General features: G+C 39.2%; 1 protein-coding gene across 7 annotated transcripts in view; it reads left to right on the top strand.

Annotated features, from left to right (window-relative positions):
• The window catches only part of ENPP2 (ectonucleotide pyrophosphatase/phosphodiesterase 2), a 68,130-nt gene that overhangs the window by 23,352 nt on the left and 22,945 nt on the right, over positions 1 to 21,833 (top strand). For all 7 annotated transcript variants that reach the window (XM_021387319.1, XM_021387317.1, XM_021387320.1 and 4 more), the window contains exons 5-11: positions 1,538 to 1,598; positions 2,756 to 2,853; positions 3,838 to 3,917; positions 5,073 to 5,192; positions 13,667 to 13,722; positions 15,900 to 15,965; positions 16,645 to 16,717. In XM_021387319.1, the coding sequence (XP_021242994.1) occupies positions 1,538 to 1,598; positions 2,756 to 2,853; positions 3,838 to 3,917; positions 5,073 to 5,192; positions 13,667 to 13,722; positions 15,900 to 15,965; positions 16,645 to 16,717 (554 nt within the window). The remainder of the gene's footprint in view (positions 1 to 1,537; positions 1,599 to 2,755; positions 2,854 to 3,837; positions 3,918 to 5,072; positions 5,193 to 13,666; positions 13,723 to 15,899; positions 15,966 to 16,644; positions 16,718 to 21,833) is intronic.

Genomic DNA, 21,833 nt, shown 5'->3' with positions numbered 1-21,833 from the left:
ACTACTTTTCTGAAAGAGTGGTCAGGCGCTGGAATGGGCTGCCCAGGGAGGTGGTTGAGTCACCGTCCCTGGAGGTGTTCAAGAAACCTTCAGATATAGCATTGAGAGACATGGTTTAGTGGGGTTATTGGTGGTAGGTGGATGGTTGGACTGGATGATCTTGTAGGTCTTTTCCAACCTAGATAATTCTATGATTCTATGTCCTGCCTTGTACAATGTGTCTCCCATTCTGAGGAGGTCTTCTAATCCTTGGAAATGAGCCTTAGAAGCTCTCACTATTGTATTTCACCTAGTTCTAGATTCTTCATTTGTTTAATGGTGGTGAATTTAAGGTGTTTCCAAATGCTGAAAGTGAGATTTTCCTCTTTACTTGAATTTTACTGTTCAGAATCCAGGTGAAACATGCATCTTCCAACAAGTATCCGTAGATTATGTTCTTCCTCTTCCCAGTGAGACCCAAGGCTGAGACTACTTAAATACTGATACAGTTCTCAGTTCCTGACTTTTTTTGTGAGCTCCCACTTACAAGGGTCAAGATAGAGGAATTTACATGACTCCTGTTTAATGTACATAATCTTTGTTTAATTGGCTAATAACAAGTTATCTCAATGACCCAGGCATTCTAACAGGAATAAGCCTTATAAGAGAACTGTGTTTCCTCTTTATTAATGCTTTTGCTTATCTGAGGATAGTGTTTATTTTTATTTTTCCTTGGAAATCATCCCTCTGCCTCCTGTCATGGTCAACTGGAATTGCTGCAAGACACATTTCCTGCAGATATTTTCTATGGTGCTTTTTGTTTTGTTCTTTTAATTGAGCTACCGTTCCCTTAATAGTGCTAGGCTCAGGAAGTAAGCCTCATTAGCAAATAATTTGTTTTTCAATTGATTTGTGTAAGTGCAAGTCATGAGCCAATCTATAGTCAGCATTCAGTAGTGAAAGCTTCAACAAAATAGTTGATTATGTAAAGTAATAAGCTAGCTCTGAAAGACTATTAATACTTTTTTTTTCAGCTGCGTCTGAGTCTCACCTGATCCATGAGCTGTTCAGCTCTCTAAACCAGCTGGAAACTATTTAGAGTTGTTTTTCTTCCCTGGAAAGAGTTTTATTTTATTATTGTGTGTCTTTAGCCAGTTGAAACAGGTTGTGGAGACGTCAGACCTGTGGGATGGAGGGTATGAACTGACAATCAGAAGCAGGGCTGTACTTTTTTGACAAATTGAAATTAATAATAAAATAACTTTAAAAATGACTGCTGTTGCTAAAGCTTTGCTACCATTTCCTTCATGCAAAAGAACAGTTTTAGCTTTAGTTTTAAGAGCTGCTCCTGCAAGCGATAGTTTGGATATTCTTGTTGAATAGAATGTAACCAGAGCATTTGTTCAGCTTTGTGGAAGGGACCTGCTCATTGTTTGTGGAAGTATGATGAGACAGTCCATTAACAGAGTTAGACTTTAACTTTTGAAATTTTCTTTGAAACCTGAAGCTGTATCAACAGATTTTTTTTTTCTTGAACTCTGATTTGAATTTCTGGTAGGAGAAACTCACTGGGTGGATGATGACTGTGAAGAGATAAAAACTCCTGAATGTCCAGCAGGGTAAGTGGTTTGCTTGCCAGGTACAACAAGGACAGTGGTCCAGCACTCTGAACATCATGTTTCTGCTTACTTTCCTGTCCCTCATCATTTGTACAATTGGGCTGTTAATGTGAGCAATGATGTATGATATGGGGGCTTGAACTCTTGTCCTTCAATCACCTTTGATGGGTTTGCCTGTTTTACTTATCTGCATAGGGAAAGTAATCAAACTCCCTTTAAGACCTTGGAAATCTTTTTCTGATTTCACTAAAATTCAGACTGGCTCAGGCCATTTTTTTTAATTGATTTTTTTTTGTTGTTATTAATACTATCTTCCTAAGTGAAGGGATTTCAAAATTGCAATGGGTAATAGGCTTGACTTAAAGTAAAAAGCACAAGAATAACATTGAAAAGTTATTAAGAGCTTGTGAAACCAGTTATCTTACTATTATGCTTAAAGGCAAGCATCTCCTTAGGTGCTGCACTAGGCTGTAGCTCACTCTGTGCTATTAGAAGAGTTTGGAGGAAATAGGAGCCCCTGTTCTCCTGGTGACAATGGCTTCTTACCCCTGCAGTGAGTGACCATCATTAAACACTCAGGCATGTCTGTCCAGGACACATCTATGTCTGCTTGGATTCAAATCCAAGTAGAAGGAGTAAACAAAAGTATAATAAAATATCATGAAATACCATCATTTTTAATATGTGAGAATGGGCTCTGCCTCCCAGAGCTTGCACAAGACGCCACATGGACTTTTTGTAAAGAGGCAAGACCAGCTGTCCTGGAACATGTGGTTTTTAACTACAGATTGTGTGCTAGGGTGGGTACATACAATTTTTTTTGCAATTTTATTTTGCTCTTCTCCATCTCTTTCTGTAAGCATTTGTCTTTTTGGGCTGTGTACTTCTGGCTGCATAGGGAAGATTTTTCTTTTATGTTGGAACGTAGCCCTTTAGCTGACTGTGACCACAGTCTGAATGTTACTAAGCATGAAGATTATCAGTTTATGCTGATCTGTTAAGTAAGCAAGTAAGCAAAAAAAACCCAAAAAGGACACATAGCACATGTAGTAACTATACTTTAAATTCTCTGGAGTCTCAGTTAGCAAGTGAAAATAAAATTAAAAAAAAATCATTTTGAAATGCTGACTTACACTCCTGCTGCTTCTGCTTTTTAGCTTTGTTCGTCCTCCTTTGATCATCTTCTCTGTTGATGGTTTCCGTGCATCATATATGAAGAAAGGGAACAAGGTCATGCCCAATATTGAAAAACTGAGTGAGTACATCTGTTTTCTTACAATAAACGAAAGACAGTCTCATGCAGTCCAGTTGTTTTCATTGTGTATTGAGTAACAAAAGTCAGCATGGGCCGGGTGTGTAGAAGGGCTCTGCCAAATGCAGGGCTTTTCTGACTCAAGAGTCTAATAAAGATTACATTTATTTTCCATAAAAGCAAACTGCAGTAGTCCCCTTAGGTTTAGATAGTATCATCTGGTGGCTTTAAGGACTGTGGCTAAAGCAGCTCACAGCAAAGAGTGAGGAGAGAGCTGCTTTAGGGAACACAGCTCAGAATTGGTGGTGTTAATTTGGTTTGTCAGCAAATAAATGAATCTTCAGTATGTGATACGTATAATGCCCTTGTATAGGCTAGTTGAGAGGTGCCTGCAAAATTTTGCGCTTGAGTCACAAATGTTAAAGACACGGGTCCTGGTTTTGTAGTGTACTGGACACGCTGTATGTTTTTGCTTCTCAGTATAGCATGGTAGCTTGTGTACGTGCCCATATCCCTGAAAGGTGTGTTTTGTTTTTTTTTTTTTCCCCCTGTGTGTTTGCTGGCCCTTGCATTTGTGTAGCCAACTGGGGAGCTGTGGCCAAAGCCTATTGTGAAACTCCCGCTTCAGTGTATTTGTCACTTAAAATTAGTCTGTGATTTCTCATGTTGCTCTTCTTAACAGCAAGACACTTCCAATGACTATGAACACTGAAAGGAGGCTAACTCAGAAGGGAAAGCAGTCTGTGGAAATCTAGCGGATTTAGTAGTACTAGCTGCTCTATTTCAGTTGTTCACTGTGAAGTGCAAAGTAGCGTGTGTGGATTTAGCACTGCAGGAAGACTTGCCAATGCTCATAGAGAATGTTCATTTGAATTGGTTAAAATTTAACCACTTTCTGCAGCATTTTCAGTGAAAACAATTGACTTCTGTATTTTAATGTCTCAGAGCTTTACTTTCTAACATTTACACTCCTTATTGATTTTTCAGGATCTTGTGGAACGCATTCTCCTTACATGAGGCCTGTCTACCCTACAAAAACCTTCCCCAACTTGTACACCCTTGCTACCGTAAGTCCCTGGGAAGGATTTTTTGGTGATAAAATATTGCACTTCACTTGAAATGTGGGGTGTGGGAAGCAAGATTTTTAAAATAATGCTCCTTCACAGTCAATCCTTTTCTCCTTTCAGTTATGTTAAGTAGTTTTTTTCAGTATTTTGAAGTTCTGAGATAAAGCATTTCTCTTCAATATGCACAATGTTACAGCTTTCCTGCATTTTCTTATGGCTGTTTTTGCAGTTATTTGTACTGCTGTATAATTACAGGTCATAGTTTTTCTAGGGGAAGAAAAACAACAACCCAGAATACAACCAGCAGTTGTTCCTTCATTGGAGGAGCTGAAGTCAGTAGGGCTGACTTAGCAACTCACTTAAAATTTACAGCTGCTGAGTGTGCCTGGATGCTGCCTTGGCTCTGCAGTAAACGAACCATCACTTCTGTGCTCTGGTGGCACAGCTGGCAGCCAGGCTGTCCCCAGCCTGAGATGCAAACACTACTGTGTGGCAGTGCTCCTGAAGCAGAAGCCACATTTTTTTTTCCCCCTTCTTTTTCTTCCTGCAGCCTCTGCACAAACCTCAAGATAAAGGAAGGGGATAGCTGAGTGTGGGAGAGAAAGGGAGAAGAGCAGAAACCTCTTAAATCACCTTTACTGCTGCAGAAATGGTGCTATAAAGCCTCTGTATATATCACAGTTTGGGTGTCTTGCCTTGGTTTCTTCTTAGAAATAGCTCTTACAGAGGCATTTGCAAAGAAAAATTATTATAAAATGGGAATGTGGATTGTAACTCTTGCTACTAGAAAATGAATTACTGTTTTCAGGAAGGGAATTCACAAAGAGGAACTCAAAGTTTGAATCAATCTTCTAATTTTTTGCTTATTTTTGATGGCCTCAAACTAACTTTTAACCCGTGTGAAAATACTTCAAAGTATCCAGTAGCAGAAGTTTTTGTGCTTTCTTTTTTTCTTTTAGCACAATTCATTCATCTCCTGCTGTTTTCATTTACTACAGCCAGTTTTAAATGTGCTTATCTTAAAGTTAAAACCTTTTTTGGTGTGCTGTTACAAAGACACCCATTCTAAAATAATTCAGTGGTATTTGCAGATAGTTATGAGGACTGCATTTATGTGCATTAAGGTTTTACTAATTAATGTACTTCTGCACAAAGGGACTCTATCCTGAATCACATGGAATCGTTGGCAATTCAATGTATGACCCAGTGTTCGATGCCAGCTTCAGTCTTCGAGGGCGAGAGAAATTCAATCACAGATGGTGGGGAGGTCAACCAGTAAGTTTCAGATTCCCTCCTCCTCTCTCCCTCCTCCTTCCCCTCCCTCTGTGCTGTGGAACATAGCCAATAATAATAATTAAAAAAATACATCTGTGAACAATTTGTACCTAGTCTCCCCATGGCTGGCCCTGTGTCTATCAATGTAATGTAACGTTTTGAGTTGGCTTTTGCTTTTCAGAATAATAAAGCCATTGATTATGGAAAGGTGCTTGTGTTGATAAGTATAAATTAGATGTGCTAGGAAAAAACCCTCACTTTAGGCAGCAGTTTAACACGAATTACTATATTTTCATCACTGTGGCATAGTGTTTCCTTTTCATTATGTGTTTCCCAGGTTTTCATCTTAGTAATGTTCTTGTGGCAGTTTTAGTATTAATGTTCTGTCAGAGTAGCATGGCACAACTACAAAATTATTATTTAAGTCCAGAAGTGATTACTGTTACCTGACGTGTTGCAGAGGGTGTAGAAGTTTGTGAATTAATTTCTGCCTAGAACAGAGCAGCAGTGGCTGAGTGGAGCTCTCTCTTGAATAGTGTTGCAATTGGTTTTCTCCAGATCTGAATCCTTATTTTGGGCATGGAAATGGCCACTTTCTAAGAATTAAAAGGTCGCTTTGCTTCTACTGCACTTTCTCCTATTAGCACATGCCTTAGTGACCTGCTTTAATCTGCCACCAAAGGTAGTTTTAAATTAAACTAATAAGTTTTACATGCAAGTAGCCAAGGCGCATATGCTACACTGATTACTTCGGGACCTAGTGTTTAAAAACTTCCTGAGCAGTAAACCCAGATACTGCCATTTTCTATAGCAGAAATTGAGGCCATTTTTACAGGATGCAGTACAAGCCTCCTGACTCCTTGGGGAGCTGGACTGTAATGAGGATGAATGCTTCAAAATGGGAATCAGTGCTAGATTCCTTCATACATCAGTACAGGTTAGGGGCTGACCTGATGGAAAGGAGCTCTGTGGAGAAGGACCTAGGTGTCCTGTTGGACAGCAGGTTGACCATGAGCCAGCAGTGTGCTTGTGTGGCCAAGTAGATTGGGAAGAGTGTGGCCAGCAGGTTGAGGGAGGTTCTCCGCTCTCCTTCCTCTGCCCTGGTGAGGTCACATTTGAAGTACTGTGACCACTTCTGGGCTCCCCAGTTTAAGGAAGACAGAATTTCCAGTGGGAGTCCAGTGGAGGGCCACGAAGATGATGAGAGGCCTTTCCCATATGAGGAAGGCTGAGAGACCTGGGACTGTTCAGCCTGAAGAAGTGAAGACTGAGATGGGATCTTATCAATCCTTACAAATATGTAAAAGGCAAGTGTCAAGTGGATGGGCCCAGGCTCTTTTCGGAGGTGCCCAGTGACAGGACAAGGGGCAATGGGCATAAACAGGAACACAGAAAATTCCATACAAACATGAGGAAAAGATTTATTTTGAGGATGACAGAGCACTGGAGCAAGCTGCCCAGGGAAGCTGTGAAGTCTTTCTCTGGAGATATTCAAAACCTGCCTGGATGCTTTCCACTGCAACTTAATCTAGGGAAGCTGCTTTAGCAGGGGGTTGGATGGGATGATCTCCAGAGGTCCTTTCCAACCTCTGCGATTCTGTGATGGAGGTGAGTATTGGAAGAGGATTGGGAGTACCATAATCTGTCACTGCTGTTTGCTCAAGTGATCGGTGTCATCCTCCAAATCTCTAAGACGTTAATATCCCAGGAGACTAAAGGAAGTTACTTAAATGGTTTTAGGCTTAGCAAGCACGTGTTATTTGTCCACATGCGGTTTTAGTCCACAACAAAAGCGAGACAAGACCATTTGGAGCTGCAGGCAGATGTGCAACAGGCAGATGTCTGGCCGTAGCTCAGCCAGAATGAGGTATTTGTGCACTTGCAAAATTTGTCAGCAGTAACGGGGGGCGTAGGTGCTCCCTCACCTGGCTATGACCTGGTTAGTTTTTAGCATAGGTTGTGTAGAGTAGAGGAGGTGAGGAAGTGCCTGGCTGTTATCCTTCTAGATGTGAGCAAAGCAGCAAGGATCAAAACTAGGAGCAGTGAAAAGGGCAGCAGGTAGCCTCTTCCTTCATCCTAGCTACAGCAAGAGCCACACACTGAATGGCATCCACACTGTGCTGGCTGCAGTCAAACATCAATCTCACTGACGATATTGTGGGTCAGCTGTTCGATAGCTTGTTAGGCAGCTGCAATTTTAATTGTGCACTGCAAATTTAATTGTGCAGCTCAGGTGAATTTATGTAGGAATAACTCAGAAACTTACTTTCAGGGACTGTACAAATGTCTCTATTTTTAAACTGCAATATTTTAATAGCCTGTGTATATTGCATCAGCTGTCATGTTGAGTAGGGGATATTGGGTAATTCTAGCACCCACTCATTAGAAACACCTCTGCTATTGCAGAGAATATAAGTCATTCTGGATTGTAAACAAGGGTCATGAAAAATGTCAGCTGAAAAGAGTTCAAGGAAGTTACACAACTGTGGATGACCACATGTTAGAAAAATTCTCAGAGGATAGAGGGGAGTGTTGTATACACAAGTAAGGATGTTAAAATAGAACAGCTGATCCAAAGAAGTGTTAAAAAGAAAAAATACAGGAATCAGATAATAAGCTGGAAATCTCCTTGGAGAATTGGGAACGTGCATAGAGGAACAGCTGTAATTCAGTTCCTACACACTTCTTATGAGGACAACCTGTAAGTTTGGCAAACATGATAGACTGGCCACAGTGCCTGGGTAAGAGAGAACATTTCTGCAAGAGATCTACTGGCATAAATGATCCCCTCTCTGCATATGGAGGAAATGCATGCTTTGCATGTATTTATTAACAAAATCAAGGAGGTGTGAAAATGAGCTACTACAACTTAGAGGGCAGAGGTTTTGATGGGAGAAAAAGTTCTTTTTCCTGTATGTGGATTAGATACATAGTTCTAATTCATTTCTAATTGAATTTGATTTCTAAGTGAATTTCTAATTCTTTTTTTATAATTTTATCTAAATATTGTATTGATTAAAAACTGCCAAAAATGGGTGGGTTATCAAAGAAAAGACAGTTAAATTAAGGGAGGAGGAAGGAAAATCTTGCCTGCATATCACAAAGTGTTATTTAACTGATTCCTTTTAGGTCTTGGTCTCAAACTGTAGTACACAACTTCAGAGAGGTACTTGGTTAGCACAAAACAGGGAATTATTATCTAAAACTGCCCACCTTCCCCAGGAAGGAAGAAGTTGTTACTGGGGTCCCTAGCTTCACATTATAGCTAAAAACTGCCTTGAAGTGTATGTCATTTAACGTTAATCATTCCTAAAATACTTACTTGCTCCTGGACACTAGCCTATTGTATATAGTTTGCTAATTTTTTTTTGTGTTAAATTTTTTTTTCTAATTGTGAGCTCTTTGCTAGGAAGCAGCCAAGCTAACACATGACATCAGTGGGATTTGACAAATGAGTAGATTAATGTTTTCACACAAGGCATTGTGAGAAATTTATTTTAAGAGCGTTAGGAAAAGGAGAAGGAGGGAGCAGGTAGCTTTGGAAGTGCTCAGAGGTCCTCTAACTGGTGGTTAGACTTCCTAAAACCTGTTTTTCTGACTTAGTATATAACCTTGATTTATTATAGAAGCTTAAAGCCACCTTGTTTTTTTTAAAAGAAAAGTGTTTGACAGGAAACAGCTGCATAACCACTCCTGGTATTGCTACAGCGTCTCACAGAAATTGTGAGCATCAGAGCCCCTGTTCTCAAAGGAGAAACTAACTTCCCTGCTCATTTTTCATGACACTGGGAATGTTTTCATCCAAGTAACTTCAATCAGTGAAGTCAGCTGCCTAAATTAAGACCCCAGCTGCCTTTGGCTTCTGTTTTGCAGTAGTTTTCCATATCTTGATTTGGTGTAGTGTGTTTAAGCTATACAATACAGGCAATATGTTGCTGTTCTTAGTGATCTTTCATGATCCTTAGAAATAATCCTTTGGCCTCCCAGAGATCAGAAGACAATAGGTATAAAACTGTGGTTTTATGAGGGCTGTAGTTAATGAGGACAGAGAGGCCCCTTGAGAAGGCTGTCCAGCTTGTTTGGAGCTTGCCTCCAAAGATGGCTCTTTTTTCAGAAATATCTTAATTATAACAGCATAGAGGGTGGTTTAGGGCACCTTGTATGACACTTTACTTTCACTATTAACAATTGTAAGAAAGAGGAACTATGGTTAAAGCAAGCCCTGTGGGAGTCATGACTCCAACTTTTACCTCATTGGCAGGAAAAGTGCAAATGATGCAGGAAGGTAACGTAGCATCACTGTGCCAAGTTAACTCTACATGCCTGCACCAATCTTGTCTGTGTTTGTTTGGGAAATAGTGATGATCAATCCTAGACATGGAAGGGAGTTCCCATTCATGCATGACCTCCTCCCAGTTGCAGTGGGTGTCTGTGCTACCTCCACTGGACATGGATTTCCTTCTCTGGCTGGCAGCTGTGTTTGCTCAGCTCTCAATGAGGCCCTGACCTGAGGTGTGCCACTGCTGTTCTTGAATGATGCAACAGGACATGGGCAGACCTTGCAAATTGACAGACATTCATTTATTCACAGAAGGTTAAAAGTAGGGAGATGCTGCACTTTCTGTGCAGGTTTTCAAAGACAATTCAACAGCCATTTTGAAGAACTTTGTAGTATCTGTGCAAACACATCTAGCAATTGAAGGAAGGGAGAACTTCAGACCTGTGTGTTGCATATTGCTCTTCCACCTGAAGTGTTGCTTAGCCACTCTATTTTTATCAGTAAATAAAAGAGAAAAATAAAGAATAATTGTAGTCTCTCAACAAAGAGGATATACTTAGCTTACAGTAGATGTCTTGTAAGCATCTAGTTATAACATACCATGTATATTATGTCTTGGGATGTTTACCAGTGTACTTGAGTTGAATCAGTGGTTCTGTAATTTACCAAATCTTTCTGTGCTGAAAATTTATATATCCTTCAATTCCCATGATGCAATATGAACACAAACTGGTTTGATATATATTTTTTTAATTTTAAATATTTATTCCTCTCTTCTTTGCTTAAGCAATTTAATTCAGAAATACGGTCTTTTAATAACTTGCAATGCTATAAAATTGTGTCCCATCTGAAAACCAGAGGTGTTCATTTGGCATAGAATTTTATAGTCATCTGTTTAACTAACAGTAGCAGTTAAAACCAGTGTATTTACGTATGGCAAATAAATTACATAAGTTCACAAATGGAAATGGCCTTGCAAAGGATAACATAGTAAACTTTATGATAAATGACCCGAACAGATGTGGCAGATGTGTATATAACACAATGCATTTACATGCTCAGTACTGGAATATCTAGGATTAAATGACCTAAAGACTGTGACTCTAACCAACAGAGAGGAGATGAAACAATAATTTTTATTCCATTCTTAATTTCGACTGTTCCACGAGGACAATGTTGAGAGGACATCATCTAAATTTTTCTTTGGTATTGTACAATCATTGACTGTATAGACTCATATTAACCTGGAAGAAGCATGAATGACTTGAACTCTGTCTTGAAAGTCAGTGAATTTAATTTAATGACTCTGAGAGATGTTCATTGGCGATGAGGCAATAGTAACAGTTTGTCTTGCTTTTCTGCTGGAGTTAATATCCTATAGCTGAGGGTAGGAAGTAAACTTGTGTGCACTCAGCTGTTCAAGCTGTCAGTCTGTTACCTGATTTTAGCTAATCAGTAAAGGGTATGGATACCAAGGGCACTTCTGGTAAAGAAGAGACTGCCATCACTATATTCACCAGTGATAACTGTCACAGCTCCAAAACACACTAGAAGTTTGATTTAAAATTTGTTTAATGTAGATAAAAACTCTTCCAATAGTTGACCACTTTTTCTGAGAAGAAATTTTTCCTAATATCCAACTTGAACCTCCCCTGGTGCAGCTTGAGTCCATTACCTTTCATCTTAAATGATGTCTCTGCAAATGCTTTGTTATGTGTAGTGGCTTTAGGTATGATGTTGAATCATACTGGACTTCTTTATTTTGCTTTTAAATAAACTGAAGGCTTTTTTTTTAATTTCCTGTTCAAAAAACAGGGAAGAGTGTCCAGTAGTTTTTTGTGTAACCTTGGGTTCAACCAGATTCTGCCTGGCGAAGTCCCAAGGGAGTAATTTCAAACTTACTTCTCAGATGTTGCAAGTAGATATGGACCATTTGACTTGTTGGTCTTTGCTTTTAACAGATCACTGTCTTAGCTGCTTCAAGTGCAGCAGATGCATTTTCTCATTCAAATAGTTAATGCCAATGTAAACTGCTGCATTGAGAGCATGGAGAGTGCATTTTTTCCCAATCTGAAGCCAGTCCGGTTTCCCTTACAAGGGACAGTGCTGTTCTCTTACTGCTTGCAGAGGAAAGTACAACTGGAGGTGATCCCTGCTTAGATGCTTAGAGATTGTCAGACCCTGCAGTCTGATAGAGGAGAAGCCTGAAATAAACAGCTATAAGTGATTTCAGCAGTGCTAACAGCCAGGAGCAGTGCAGGACAGCCTCAGCTGCTGTGGGTGGAACTTGGCTTGTTTCATTTAGTTGACAAGATGCAGACTGGACCACCTGTATGCGTGCAATCCAAAGCACTAGAAAGTCAAACAGATGGTAAAATCCTAAAATTGAATTCCCTGGACTTAGTTTATTGGTACCATCCCAAAGTTATCTGCAAAATTATTTAAAGTTCACAGGAACACAAACACTTTCAAAGAAAAATAAATCTGCTGCAGCTCTGGAGGGACAACGGTTTTCCAAGTACAGCAAGACCGAAGAGCATAACAGCAGTGGAGCTGACACTCCTCATGCTAAATTTATATTTGACCTCTCTTGTCTGCTGTGGTAGGATTCTGCTCTGGGAATAAATCTAAAGTGCAATGGAAAATGTTTTTACTTTAAATGTTGACCTTTTTTCATGTGGGAAGCCCAAGAACCACTAATGAGTATGGAGTAGCTCCTGTCTTAGTTTGACACAGGGTCTGGGCTGGAGTTATATACCCTTTGCTGACATAGATGACACAAACAGGCTTGTGGATATGTCCTTGCATTACAGTCACACCTCTGACTACAGCGTACGATCTCCAGCTTGAAGGCACCTTTCCTCAGCTCTCCTCACGTTCACCTGTCTCTTTCTGTCTCATCCAGTCAGTGTTCACCTGTGAGCATTCCAAAACAGTCTCCCTGTTCTTCAACAGTGTCCAGGCTCCAATGTAAATTCAAACTCATGGACTTTCCGCTCCTGCTCGTTCATTTAGTAAACAATCATTACTAGAGTTACATTGGACATATTCTTCCCTGAAAAAGAGGATACATTACCAGAACACTAGGATGTAGTGAAAACAGCTGTTTTTTTAATAGCTGTGATGTTAAATGGATTGAGTCCAGTAGAATTTGAAGGAGTAAAAGATGTAGAGATAAGAGTTGTGTTCATGGCACTAGAAAGAAAAATATGATCAATTTTTCCATAATTGTGAACATAACAATATCCAAATTTAATTTCCATTAACTACAGCCTCAGCGTGGAAATGATCTTTCATTAGACTGTGCCAAATTTAATTCAATTAAGACTAACGCATGAATAATTCAGATATGACAAGGCTAATCTTGCTTGAAAAGTAATAAATAGGCGGGAATATGGTTGCGGTTTACAAAATAGTGAATGTTTTATAGCAGTGGGAAGAGAAAGAATGAATAATGTGTTTTCCCAGTATAGAACAGTACCTTAAACCCAGTGAAACTGGCAGTTTTAAACCAAACAAAACTGCACTCATACATTGTGTGACTATATTGTAGAACTTGCTGCTCCAAACTATTCTACAGCCAGAAAAATAGACGAGTTTAAAAAAAGAATTTGAAAAACTCTGGAAGATTGTTTCTGTCATTTCCATTCATCACCGCTTTGGGTAAACTCAAAAAGTTCTTAAACTTCTATGGAGGAAGGTGTTCCTTCACACTTTCTTTGTACCTCTGCTCCCTTTTTTTTTGGTACTCCAAAAAAACATTTTTTGTTGAAGGCTACTGATGGTAAAAGAGGATTCTTTATGTAGACCCTGATGAGTATTGATCTGTGTTCTCTCCGAACTGAGTATCCTCCAAAACTTGAACACTAAAGGGCTCAGGTGAGGTATGTCAGATTTTTGAAAATTAAATGCTGTGAGATACTTGAGAAATTTCTGTCCATGTACCGTAATGCGTTCCGTTAGAAGTAACAAAGATATTTAGGGGTGAAACTACAGAACATCAGCTGATGCACTGCTACAGAATCTATGCAGGTTTGTCACTCCACATGTTCAAATTAGGGATGGAAGCTGAAGCCTGCAATTTCTATTTCTAAGCTCAGGGTAGAAGAATGTGCCTTGAAAACATTTTCTTTTGATTTCAGAGGGTCATTAAGGATCCAAACACATTCTAATCCTCTTATATTTTCCTCATTAGATTTGGATTACTGCAGCCAAGCAAGGGGTGAAAGCTGGCACATTCTTCTGGTCTGTGTAAGTGCCCTCTGTTTTCTGGAGATTTGTAACTAATAAATCTGAATTAATTTAATGCAAATGTGCATTAATTGTTTACATTGCTCTAAGCATTTGGTAGCTGCTCAGTTGGAGACTGTACCTGTAAGCCTCTCTTGTTTCATTTCTCAAATGTTTTTCATAACTAAAGCTAATGCTATAGTTTGATACTTTAAGTTTATACACTGATTTTTAGCAGTTGTTCAAACTAAAGAAGATGGCTCTGACAAAAATTGCTTTCCTTCATTTGACTGTGTTGTTTTGCCTCCTCAGAATTGCTGGCAAAATCTTCTAGACTTCTGCGTGTTTGTGCAAGACTTTTATTGTCCTCATGTCATGTGACATCAACAGCCTAATTGAGTCCCTCCCTAATTGACAGTCTAGCCTGGCCTTTCAATAGGATATCTAGTTCCCATGTATTAAGAGATAGGCTTGAGGATCTTTGCTCTTTATTCTGTTCCTTAATGGTTCTGAATTATTTTCCCTTGTCCCAACTGAGACATATTTTCCTAACAAAAAACGAATGGGTTTTAATCATTTCTGAGTTCTGAGGAATTCAGATACATCAATCTCTCTATTTCCTTTTAGTGGCAAGATTGCAGGAGTGAAGAAAATAGCCGTACTGTCAAGATTAGAAGTACTGATGGGATTTGCCTATTTTTTGGTTCCATTTTGAATAATATTCTTTGATACTCTAAATATCATAACCATATGGAAGAAATAATAAATGTACAGTGTATATAGCTGGTGAGAGGTTTAGGCTAGCAAGACAGTTATCTGGCAGAGCTTTGATCTGCTTCTCTACAAAACATAGAAACTCATGCAATACCTAAGCACTGCAGCGACACTGTAACCATAAGCACCTTGGCTGATCTATATCTGGAGACATGAAACATTATGGAAGGCAACCAAGGCTGTATAGTATATGTATATATGTCCGTAGCAAGAGAGTGATTCAGCCACTTTATATATGAATGAAATATGTCCTCCTTAGAACTGTATTATTTAATTTGGGGTATGGAATGGTTTTGGTGAAAAAATTCAGATAAACTCTTTTAGGGAAACAGTAGTGTTTAAAAACTTCTTAGTCTCAAGTGATTTATTTGAAATAATGAAGATTTTTTCAAATTGGGCAACTAATAAGTTTCAAAACTGGGCAGTACCTAAAATTATTCTGTCTTATGATATTTCTTTGTCTGCAAATTTTAGCATTATTTCTCATTTTTATAATTGTTCTACAAGTGGAAGTTTTCTGTGTAGATGGAGAATGGCAACCACTGTTGTACAAGGCATTAAGTAACTGGTTTCAAAATGGCATCTAAATTTCTCTGTCAAATACACTTCCAAAAAATGCTGAATTTGATTCAATACGGTGAATCCAAGATTGTACTTGACTCTGCAATTGAGATTCTGCAATTGATCTAAAGGAATTTGAAACAACAGATGCTATCATATTAAAATACTTGTATGGTCACTGATCTGCAGAGCAGATCTCATTAAGATGAGATATTTTGAAATGTAACAGCTGTTTACATCTTTAGTAATTCTCATAGCAATAATGTGGCCTCAGTGGCCAAGTGAGACGTCTCAGGGTAACAGTGAATTCTGATTTATCTATTCTGCAGAGTGAGAAGTTGTAAATGTTGTGCGAGTCACCACGCTGATTGCCTGATGTTTCAGATGGCTCTGGTTTGATTTACACCAGCTTAATCCTGTTTGGTTACTATTAAGTCAATGGGAGCTTTTCCAGTATCTTTAAGACTAGCATTTAGACTTGTACTGATGTGAGAAATGTCATGGTTTTCACTCATGCCAGCTATCCAATGGCTGCGCTATTGTGCATGAAAGCAGTTCATCTGGGTTAAAGATACCAGAATGCATCTTTAGTCACTGCTATTAGAATAGTTTGGTTTCCTACCTTCAGTTCTGACTCCAGTTATGAGCTTTTAATCCAATTTATTTTGGAGCACGTGGACATTAAAGAGATCAGAAGTGACTATTTGCAAAATAAGAATCAGTACCAAACAAAAAACAAGATGCAATATTCTAAAAGGAATTAACATTATTATGATTGATTACAATCATGTTAGAACAAGTTCATAGCAAGGCTGTTTTGTAGTCTCTGATAAAAAGGCATATTTTTGTGTTTTGTGGTCTAGTGTCATCCCCCACGAGCGCAGAATACTAACAATACTGCAGTGGCTGACCCTTCCAGATAACGAAAGGTAATTCAACCTGTTGATGGTTAATTGCTAGCTTATACTCTCCTCAAAAGTAACTGGAAAAGAGCAAGGGGAAGTTTTGGTATTGTTAAACTATCACTGATTTCAGGATTTGGTTTGGTTTGTTTTGACTGGTTGGTTTTGTTTGTTTTTTCATCCTAGCTTTTAACCATCTTCATTTTGATTCTTAATAAATGTATGGTATGAATTTCTTTCTATCTAGAAGCATTTAGTTTCATGGATTAACATGGATAGCGCTTAGCCTACTGAGTCTAATATGGTTTAACAACCTTGTAGGCAATGACAGTTGCAGAACTGGACACTGAGGACTGGGAAGATTTTAAGATTTTAATTATGACTATTTTTTCCATACACAAGTTTGCACACCCTGCCTGGCTGCAGAGCTCTGGGCGGGCTACTGTTGTGATCCCGCTCACAGAACTAAGAAAGCGTGTGTCCTCAGATGGTACCCCGGGTGCCTCTTGGCATGTGTTCTGGGATTTAATAAAGTTGTAGAACAATTAATTGCTTAATCATACCATGGGAACATATGACTGAGAAACAGTTCTCTTTAAAGCCAACTCTCGTTGCAAGGTTGGCTTGATTTGGCTTGACCTGGCAGGTCTGGGGCTTTTTGTTGTCGAAGGAAAGCTGTCCTGAACAAGGCTTTTCTTTTTTTCAGGCCTTATGTTTATGCTTTCTACTCTGAGCAACCAGATGCTGCTGGCCACAGATACGGTCCTTTCAACTCAGAGGTTAGTAGAGATTTTCTTCTGTAAAAAAAGCACGTCTCGAATACATTTTTGGAATAACTGCTCCTGCTCAAAAGTAATATTTTTAGCAACTTTTTACACCCGTTTCTGTAATATGCATCACCTCTGCCAGAGAAAGCAAAGTTATTGTTTAAGGATTTATCTTGTGAGATTCAATTCTGAGAAGGAACGGCCCGTGCCTTTCATAGATTGTTTCTCTGTGTGATATGAAAATGCAAATGGAAAGATCTCTTTGGCAAAGATGAGATTATAATCGGGTGTGACAACAGAATTTAACATTCCTCAAACAATTTATCCTTCTTAAACATAATAAAACTATAATGCAGAAAATACTGAGGAAAAATGCAGAGAAGAGAAAGGTTTATTTAAAGCTATCAGCCTGCAGTAGCCAAAGTAATAATTCTAGTCTGTCATGAGCTGTAAAAAGCTGCTATTTCCAGTTTCATATAGACCTCAGAGGATTTCAGATAGTTTTGCCAATACTGTTCCCTCTGGGCTGGGCTGTTGAGTTTGGAAGAGATTTTGAAGCATCATGAGGTATTTTAAAGAAAAATTATGTGCAAAACACTGCAGGAGTTTAACCCCTTGTTTGGGCTTTGGATTGCCAGTGAGTACATCTTCTCTGCCAGCAGAGTCCAGGTTACAAGAACTTAAAGTCTGTGCGGTTGTCTGGGATTTGTGGGGAGGGAAAGTAAGTTCTGCGCCCAAATGTCTTACTGCTTGGGGTGGCTAGGCACTGAACATCTGGCAAAGCTCCTCTAGTCTTAGTGGAAACATATGCCTGTAGGTTGCAGTCACAAGACTTCAGGAGTTTTCGTATGTGCTTTTTAAAGGGTAAACAAATGTTTTCAAATCTTTGAAAACTGAGGAGTATATCTACCCTTTGGAAGGTAATACCAGTCTCCCCAAGCAGCCATTTACCAAGCAGATGTTTCTTATTTGTTTGCTATACATCTGATAGTTTCCTTTACTGGAGAAGTGAGCAAAGAGAAGCAGTATTAATCCTTTTTAATATACTTGAATTATGTGGGGTTGTTTAAACAAGTTTACAGTGATTATGGATTTGCTTTGGTTAGCATCCCTGCTGGAGCAGTTTTAGCCACCGTCCCAAGAGCAGCGTCTGTGAGTTGTTCCAAACCATCATCAAAATACCATACTGTCCAGGAAGATAAAATCCATTTTATGGGTATCCTATGGTTAAAATCTGCCAACACTCCTGCTAAATTGATAGGCATTGATATGTTTTCATGTTGTCATTTGACTCAGAACAGGAGAGATATCTGACTGGGTCAAGCAAGAGATGGATAATGAGAGCTGTCTGGTTCAGATGCAGTTCAAGGATACGCTACTTAATGATGCTTTATAGTTCCTCTTTTTGAAGTATTTCAAGTGTGTGGCTTATGACTGACAACTGTAATTTTATTTATCTGTAGACAACCACTTCCATCTGAGCAGACTTGTGGGGCTGTTTCCATGGACTTAAAGGACAATACAAAGAAGATGACATTGAATTGTTCTTTACATTCCAGCCTTTAACAGACCTGTTTAGCACGTTATGCTAAGTAATGTAGTTTCAGATTGATTAGAAGTGTCTAAAAAGCAAAGTGTAATTGTATCGTCATAGGAAAAATCACTTATAAAAGCAAAAGTCCCCAAAGGCTCTTACTGTGTGAGAGTTCTTCTGGATGGTTATCTGAAGGGTGACCTCTAATTCAAGTTCTTAATAAGCGTGAACTAATAGCTTATGAAATTTTTACAAATGAATTGACTTATGCCATCTGTGTTAAACAAACACAAGAAGAGCTTAAAATTGATTTTTAGCAAATTGAGAACAGTTTAGCAGATGAGCATATATGGGTTTGGAGTTCAAACAGTGGCCACAACTTTCTAAACAGAAATTTAAGTAAATGAATACAGCTGTGTAAGTACACAGATGCTGAGATTTGTGAGGGGCCTCGTTTCAGGATAGAGAAGCTGGGAATTAGTTTATATTGCTTCTCTTGACACTTTGTTTTCAATATTATTTTTAGGAGCTACAAAATTTACATAAAACAGCTGGGAAGGAGTCCTCAAAGGGACCCTGTTCAGTTGCTTCCTAGATACTGAGAGCATGACCTCCCTGTGAAATCGTTCTTTTCTTGTATACAGCTGGCAGTAGCTGGACAGTTGGACTAATTCTGACAACTTCATTTTTCTTCATGCAAAGGCAGATCAGCCCAACACTTTTTTTTGAAACAACCTTGTAACAATTATCTGCTATATTTAAGATAAGCTTTGTACATCTTATTTTGAAGAGTCAAGGTTTCATACTGAGCTTTTGTTGCTGCGTATACCAGCTTGCGGAATTGTTTCATACCTCAGAATCCTCCAGATCCTACAAAAATCTGTTAGAAAAGTGGATGTTTACTAGAGCTTCTTATGCCAAATAATATTCCAAATGTTTTTCAAATGTATAATCTTAAAGGTCAAATGGCATCCATGGCCGATAATCTTCAGCTTCCAGACTCCAGCTGATGGTACTTAGAGCTTCAGAGGACGTACACAACAGCCCACGTACAGAGTTAAAAGCTAGGATTAAAGGGAATTAGAAGCATTTAAGCTTTATTGGGTGAATTGCCAGCATTGTTGGTATAAATGGAATACGTACTATCGTCAATGTCCACTACACTAACTTTGCATGTTCTCTAACATTATGATTTTCAGTGTAAATGGAATTGATTGCCTACGTAGGGTTTTTTGTTTGCTTATTTGGTGGGTCATGAATGAATTTCTCAGAAAGCATAATAATGGATTCTGGTGCATTTCCAAGGGCAGTTATGAGAGTTATCAAATATGTGCTTGCTCTTCATTTAGTTCTGCAATTTTTTTTCTTTCCCTCTGTGCTTCTGCAGTTGAACTCTGGTACGTTGGTCCACCTGGGTCAAGAAGCAGAGCTTTGGCTGGCTAGTTACTCTTGTGATGTTACAGTCCCCTTCTGTAAGTGGGGAGGGATTTGCTTCCCTCCTCCGTAACTCTGTTCTGACTCTTTTCAAGCGAAACTAAGATTTGGCTGGTTAATAAGAACTTGGCTTTTTTTTTTTTTTTTTAATCTTAGCTAACTTTTATTTTTGAAAATAAAACTTCTAGATGTATACTACTGTAAGAGCTCTAAAACACATCGAAATCTGGCATTGCTACACCGTTCCTGCTGCTCCTCTAACATGCTGTCTCAAGACGGCCATTTTCAGTGTTCAGACCTGGGTCTCCTGCGCTCGCGTGTTTCTGGCATAGTGAAGCTCTGTCTGAGCACATTCAGAGAGAGTAAAACGAGAATCCTTCCTTTCCCTGCCGCTCCTCTCATCAGGACTGCACAAAGCTTGAAGCGTTTTAAAAACAGAAAACTCTGGTGCTGCTTTATTAAAATGCCTTTCTGGAGAGAGACGAATGAGACTGGACTAGAATCTCCTTTCCAGCTGCTTGCCTTGGAAGCAATGAAACAGCATGGCAGATGGTAACATCCCCTTCCTCCCCTTCCCTGTTTACGTTGCTCTGTTACTGAACAACTGTGAGAAGCTGACTAAACACATAGAAGTAAAATATCGTCATAAATCACTGACTCTTCTCAAGCCCACTCAGCGTGCTCCGCTATGTGCAGCATATCTTAGTAAATATCTCCTGGTAGGCATCGTCTGTCACTGCTTTGTATGCAACACAGAGCAGTGCCAAGAGCCTGTGACTCATGTAAAGTCAGTGAGAGTTTTAAATTACAAGTGAATTGATTAATGGGATGGTATTTTTTTCCAGTTATGTCTTCCAAGGTTTTTCCCCTTCTGTTAGTATATCCAGATATTTGTGTATTTATGAACAATTACCCACATGAGATATCATTCCAAAAGTACTAAGAAAATTAAATTTTCAGATTGCCCACAAAGCTGCTAACGAGGCAGGTTCTGCTTTCAGAGGCTCTGCCACTAATAAATTTGCCCTAGCAAATCAGCCCTACCTAGCTGATTTGAAGGATGCAAGCTCCAAGCTAACTGAGTCTCACCTTTACAGCTTTGTTCTGCAGAACTGCAGTCCCCAGTACTGATTAATGGGGCTCTGGTGATTTCAGCGGGGTTTATGGCCTGCACACAATGCTAATGCTACTGATGAGAATATCTACTATCACCGATTTGACTGAAAATGTGTATGGAAAATCTTGCAGAAAGCCATTTGGTCTGGACAGGCACCAGTACTCATACCTCAACCACCAGCCAAGTGAGATGCACGTCCACCTGCCTTCTGCCCCAGAGCGTCATGACATTTTATGCAGAGATTTCTACTAAAATTGAAATTAAGTTTACTTTTGATAATACTAATGAATTGACACTTGATCAGTTTTGAAAAATGATATATATATAGCTATATACTTTCAAAACCAGAAGCCCCACCTATTTTCTGAAACACCAATTTCATTTGCTTTTATGCTGTCTGCTCTTGTAACTGCTGTTCTGCTTTCGGTACAATTTGGTGTATTCCTCCTTAAAGAGAGACAGATGCTAAATTGTCCAAATGCCTGAATTTTTGAAAAGGCCTCTATTTATGCATAAGGATTAGCTGGCATAGGTACCTTTGCTCTCTGATGTGAGTTGAGACAGGCTTTTTTTCTGAGTCCAGACATCTCTCCCCGCCAGTACAGGAGAGTAGTTATGGCTCCCCTCTTACTCCGCCTAAGAGACCTAAGAGAAAGCTTCCTCCTAAGAGGAGACAGGAAAGACCAGTTGCAGCTCCAAAGCAAAGAAGAAGAAAAGTACATAGAGTGGATCAATATGCTGCGGAAACTCGTCGGAAGAAAGTAAGTTTACACATATTCCAAATTTCTATGATGGAAGTGCCACTTTTCAGGCACTTCTCTAGCTTTACCTTTCACAACTTGAGAATCACTCCGTGCTTCAGGTTGGGACTTTGCAGACAAAACTTCTGTAAGTGTACTGAAGGACACAAAGGAAAGAAGCCAAGGCAGACCAAGTCTTCTGGGAACTATGTTTTTCTTGTTGCAGACTGTTTGCTTTAGGGAAAGTCATCTTAAATCCTCTTACGAATCCAGCCATCAGCTGGAGGCAATGTCAGATAAATC

The sequence above is a fragment of the Numida meleagris genome, chromosome 2 (genome assembly GCF_002078875.1).
Source record: "Numida meleagris isolate 19003 breed g44 Domestic line chromosome 2, NumMel1.0, whole genome shotgun sequence".
In the NCBI taxonomy this organism is placed as follows: Eukaryota; Metazoa; Chordata; class Aves; order Galliformes; family Numididae; genus Numida; species Numida meleagris.
This window is presented reverse-complemented; position numbering and strand designations above follow the sequence as displayed.